The following is a 6,146-nucleotide window of genomic DNA, read 5'->3' as shown; positions in this document are numbered from 1 at the left end:
CTTCTTGACATTGGTCTATAGGGGTAGATGTCACATTTTGTGCAAGAGAAAGTGGACACAAAAAATGGTTTCCTCTTTGACAAACTTACAATTGATATCTCCTGCGAAAATAACCATTCATTCATAATTTCTAAGAACTTCAAATTGGTCGGCAATGCCTAAGTCCTAATTTATGAAATACTCTGTCACTGTGGTTATTTTTTTTTACTTGATAGAGTCAGCAGGAAATTAATTATTTTTTTTCGATTTACTCAAGCAAGTTCAGAGAGGTACCTGCAACGCATTAGAGTTCCATTTATTCTGCTTCAAATACGGGTGGGTACGGTTTACAAAGGGCGGCTTCAGGAGTAAAGTGCCTAGTAAACAGACGGTTCCAAATGTGTGCTGCATGAAGCGTCCATCTCGGCTGTGGTGCACGGAACTAGGAGCTCCCGTCACCACTGGAGCGTGGTGTACTTCGGCCTGGTGGTACGTGCTGCGGATAAAAAAGAAGCATTTTTATGTGACAGTATAACGAGAAAATCAGTATTCAATAGAAATGCAGTCAAAGGCTTGACACAATGTCGGACTCCGGAATAATTGGTGACTTTAATATCGAGCAAGCCCTTTGAGGTCCTATATATTATAATGCACATGCTTTCACGAGATAATTATTATTTTTGTTGGCATTACCTGCTTGAAAGTGATCCCATAACACTCACATTAAGAAGCCTGGCTTATTAATGGGCAAGTGCTGGCGGCCGTAGAGTATTTTTACATCACGTTCAAGTTATAAATTGCAACGCAATGTATGCGCGGTCACTGACAGAAACACAGCAGCGCCAACAAAATTGTGGTGACAGTTGGCAGACTTAACAAACAAAACTTTGGGGCGCAAACGAGCTGATAAAGGTTTAGCATAATTTAAGAGAAACCACAAGACTGGGGAAAGGACGAAGTATGCCAGAGCACACACTTAAAATTTTAACACCCTTATTGGTGTAAATGGCTTGTCCTATGGGGAGCACCCTTATTCGTGTAACAGAACACCCTAGGAAATGGGTGTAAGTCTTAGCACCTTAAGAAAGGGGTGTGATTTTCGGACACCCTAAAAAGGGGTGTGATATTCTCACACCCTAGAATAAAGGTGTGATTTTTCTAACACCCTTAGTCATGGGTGTGATTTCTAACACCCTAAAAAGGGGTGTGATTAATGTCTAACACCCTAAAAAGGGGTGTTACTTTCTAGCCCTTCCCCCCCCCCCCCCTGGTAATGTCCACTTCTCACAAATTCCTGGGGAGAACCCTGCTTGCGACATTTATTCTTTCTAGCACTGGTGACGTAAGCAAAACTCGACAGGCTTGGAAAAACGGAACGACCGGAAGTCACTTGGGACACAAGCGGCAGTTCATGTTTTTAAGCATGCTTGCAAAGTACTTACAAATAAGAGAGCGATCTCATGTAATCCGTGATAGATGCATAATCCGATTCGGGCAGCACAGAACAATTCGCAAACACAATGCCGGGGATGAAGGCGGTCGCTCACATTCAACGGAAGCCTCGCGGTCACCGATGAGCAGCACTCTGTCGCGATAGATGCACAATCCGATTCGGGCAGCACGAAACACCGCAAACACAATGTCGAGGATGAAGGCGGTCGATCACATTCAACGGAAGTCTCGCGTCCGCCGATGAGCAGCTCCTTGTCCAAACTCGTCCAACAAACACAGCACAATAATTCCATAGACTCCGACGAAATAAATGGCCAATAGATTAAAAAGTTGGCATAGATGTATTCCAGCCGTTCACGACGAAAAACCACGGTCGCGAAATGGAACTCGTGAGGACCTGCTTGCACGAGAAAGAGAACACTGACGGACGCTTTTTGGAAACCGGATTTACGTGGTCCCTACAACTCACCATAAACTGGCAAACGGCGAAGGCTATGACCCCAGTAAGCCATCAGCGTGTCAGAGCGAGTCGCGTGACAAATGTTCGTCCAAGCGTTTTTGTCCAACGGAGAGCGGTCACGTGTTTCGCTCCACACCTCCGATTCGCTAGAAGCGGCCTTCACACTCGCTCACAGCCACACGGACACAAAAGAAAGTGGGGAGGCTTATCAGAAGAAGAGGTCAAAGGGGGGTGGACAAAGCTGCTAATCTCCCTCTGCTGCCTCCTGGGCTGCACAGGGAGGGTCGCCTTGTATGTGGGACCTTGAAGTTGTTGTTCGAATGGCGGTTCCCTTTCGAAAAGTGTGGAGCCGGGGAGAGGCTTATGCTTTCTGGGTAGAACTCGTTGATCGTCGTCTTGTTTATGCGTTTGAATTTCTTCTTTCTCTTTCCTTTTTTTTTTCTTTATGTGTTTTATAAGTGTATTTATTGGTTCAGTCAGGTGAGTTTGTGCTACCCAAAAAAAGGCGCCACTGTTTGTTTCAAGCTTCAGCACAGTTAAAAAGAAAATGAATAAAAAGATTAAGCAAAGCGGAATTTGCTCGCTTTTTGCCCGATAAAGACTTCTCGGGCTAAAAGCAAGCTGATTCCGTTTTGGCTAATTTTTTTTTTTATTTTTAACGTCGTATTTTAGGCGGCAAAGAAATAGAAATACCTCTCCGGCATAGTCGATTCACGCAGGATACTCTCAACACTCAACTAAAAACGGCGTCGCGTACGTCATGTCAGGATATCGTTGGCGCGACTCATCCCATTCGTTAAATATTGGCTAAACCAAAATGGTGTGGGCACAACCTTTTCGAATATATCCAATATCGGCGACATACGGTGTGTTGCCTGGGCTGTATATTTACACGTCTTCGGTCACCTTTTGCGAGCAGAGGTGATTTTTTAAATCGAAGTTGAACTGATAAAACTGATGCACGCGCGACACGTAATTTTCGGCTCCTCTCGGACGAAGAGTTCGATCGGAGTTGCAAAAAACATCCTCTAGCACTATTCGATGTTGGTGCCGCCGTACATCAGCAACCGTTTCATCAAAGGAATAAACATGAACGGTTATAAAATCATGGGTGTAATCGACAGTATCAACATTACGCCCATCTCACACCGTGTGAATGAAAAGTTTGTGGACGTCCGTTAACCACTTGACCGGGGACAAAAGCATAGAGCACTGCTCATCGTCATATGCGCCGGGTTTTCGGGCAAAAACCGGTAGGAATAAATGGCCTCTCCTCTGGCGTGAAGAAAAACGGCGTCGATGACAATGATATTGACCGTACAGAGGGGAAAGCGGATTTGTGTAAGATGAATGTGACGCGCATTCTTGCACGTTCTCGTTGATGTCCTGAAGTTTTGACGGGACACCGGACCGATGCATCGCTACATAATTCCAAGCAATTTGAGTTACGTCTTGGTATTGCACAAAGTATAAAATCCACCGCTTAAAGCACATATTAGATAAAAATTCGAGCTTGCTAATGCAGGCGACATTTTTTTTTTTCCGGCTCATTTCATAGCTAGCTCCTCGATTTGGGGCACATGCTGCTATACCGCGATGACGATCAATCGATGTCACGATGTCCTTAACGGTTCCTCTCGTAGACAAGGGTTTCTTCGACGTGATTAACTCCGACTCCTTGAAATCATATAAGTCCATCACACCCTTCCTACACGTTATGAACGGGGGGTGTTGCGACGAGTGCCTACACCCTTCTAACACGATTTCCTGAGCATATTTCAAATTGTGGGTGTGATAGGGGTGTATGTAGGGTGTAAGCCTTCTCGTACACCCCTGTTACACCCACCAATACTAAAAATCGTGTAAAAAGGGTGTAGGAACGGTGTAGGAAGGGTGTAGGAAGGGTGTTGGTTAAAACAAACACCCTTTTAACACGATTTTGGGTGTTAAAATATTTACTGTGCACGCAGAGTTTGAATAAGACTCTGTCTGTTGAGACTCTGCGTTGTGTTGTCCTTCATCTTTTCCCCAGTCTCGGGATTTTCTTAAATAAAACGAGACTCACTTGGAGTCGAATCTAATCTTTCAGATTTGCACGACAAATATATTAAATGCTCTAAATTCGTAATGGTCATTCGTTTGTCAGGACGCGAAGAGAACCCACCCAAAAAAGGGGTCGTGCTTAGTGACGATTGTCTTGGGGTGGAAGAGCTTCTGCTGGCTGATGGTGTACCCGTGGGCGTGGGATGGCACGTAGGCCACGTCGCAGGGGTGCTCCAACAACGGCTGTTGCACCACTTTGGGGGCCACGGATACGTGTACGGCGGCAGCGTTGGAGGCGTAAGGCGTCACGAGGCAGGGCACGATGGCGGTCTGCAAGAACACGATGGAAATCGGGCTCAGTGTACGTGATTTTGAGCGCATCCTGCGCAGCGAATGCTCCAAATAAGCTTCCACTCCTCGTTTGACAGAAACGACAGTTATCATAGTGGTTGCGATATTTCTTTTAGCTCAGAAGAGCCGCAGTACCACAAAAGGAAAGTCGCCTATACAGTGTAGCCCTGTGACGTAGTGTCCAATAATAATGGTGGTGTTCGACATTGCACAGATAACAAAAATAAATGGCGACGATGGTTCAAGTGGAGTAGGCTGGCGAGATCTGGGGCTGATGTTAGAAGCGATGGCGTACTTTTTGTCGACTTTTTGCACGTGAGATGTTTGTACCAAACTTTGCGGCAACGTTTAATGCGTCATTTCAACTTACCATACACTAACTGCGAAAAAACTACATGGGCAAAGGTCTAGCTTTGAGTGGTGGTCCCGCTGCACGAGCGCTTGAGCAACCGATAAGCTAATAAAACGCGAAAAGATCGCGCATGGTTCCTTCACAGTTAACTTTTTCATGGGAGAGCAGCAGAAACAAAATCTGTTATACACGCTTTCAGCCCAGCTAAGGAAGATGCATGCCTGCCGATTTGGCGTTAAACATTGACGCGGATTAACGGAAACTGATTTTTTATAAATAGGTCGTATATTTCATGCCACTACACAGATGCATATATAAGACACAATTTTCGCGATATCTGTTAGGCAGAGCTCCAATTTCCAGAAATGTCACGCACGCTGAGTTTACTTACGTTGGTGTTGCATGCTGTTGGTGGACGGTGTGGCCTGGGTTAAAATGCTCGAGTGGAGACTGCTGCATACTCCGTAGGGGAGTTCTTTTTATGGAGAGCTGCCAGGAAAGAGTGGAGTTAGCCGTAAACAGGTTTGTCCAGAGATTGGAACAGCATATTGTTGTTGCTAGTCTACAGAAGCTGCGTATTAGCCTACGGCGGGAAAGATAGCGGTTGCAGCCGGAGCGACTTTTACCGACAACATCGCGATTCCCGTCCAACCGGTCTCAGATCAGCATATTTAACACGATCATCGCCTCTTGAGAAACTGGAATGGCCGCGCCTATGTGACCGTTGGCTTCCATGCGCACTTCGCTGTTGTTTTTTTTTTTTTGACAATACATGTCGTTGCGGAAAATGAAAATCAACCTCAAACGTGTTCTTTTTTTGTGTGTGTGTGGTGGGGTGGGGGGTGGGTCGTTGTGAATAATAAATTCATTTACCGAATACCCTCGCTTTAAGCGCGAGACACATGCGCGAAAAATCCATCCGATCCGACGTCCGATCCGGCAATACGACTGCCTGATCCGAAAACTTTGGTCGCTTCAGGCGTCGGATCGGCGATCCGACGTGCGTCCAACGCGCCAGATAGTTTCGCACGGCGGACGGATTGTCGGATGCGTCCAGCCAATGACAGCACAGCTAGCGCGAACGTCATGATGACGTACTTGGTCTGTCGGGACGAATAACAAAACGGGACGAGCGACGGGAAGCCGGACGCCGTGGAGATCCCGCTGACCCATTCGTAATAGATGGCCCCGGCAGAGAATGCACGCGCCAGCGAGAACGAGCTCCTAACTTCGCTCGTGCAAGCTAAACCGTCAATCTGGGACCAGAGATCTATGAACGCGAACCTTCGCTGGAGTGCTTGGATCTCCTGGGCGGAGCCGAACGGATTGTCGTGTCGCATGCAAGGTCGGAAGCGTGTGTCTCAAACTTTCGCGTGCGGCGATTCGGAGCGGCGTTCGGACTGTCGGATCGGACGTCGGATCGGACGATTCTGCCGTCCATGTGTCCCGCGCTTTACTCTTCACGTCCGCTACACGTTACCAGAGGCTATTGAGAAAACGGCAAATGAA

General features: G+C 46.8%; 1 protein-coding gene across 1 annotated transcript; it reads right to left on the bottom strand.

Moving 5' to 3' along the window:
• Window positions 1-260: 260 nt before the first annotated feature.
• LOC8030911 lies at window positions 261-5,067 on the bottom strand (the record flags this gene model as incomplete). Its single annotated transcript, XM_002403436.5, has 3 exons — window positions 261-475; window positions 4,056-4,264; window positions 5,029-5,067. Coding segments are annotated over 3 exons (462 nt in total), but the record flags the coding sequence as incomplete, so codon positions are not given.
• Between the last annotated feature and the right edge of the window lie 1,079 nt (window positions 5,068-6,146).

This window comes from Ixodes scapularis, unplaced genomic scaffold (genome assembly GCF_016920785.2).
Source record: "Ixodes scapularis isolate PalLabHiFi unplaced genomic scaffold, ASM1692078v2 PGA_scaffold6__148_contigs__length_123643588, whole genome shotgun sequence".
Taxonomy (NCBI): Eukaryota; Metazoa; Arthropoda; class Arachnida; order Ixodida; family Ixodidae; genus Ixodes; species Ixodes scapularis.
This window is presented reverse-complemented; position numbering and strand designations above follow the sequence as displayed.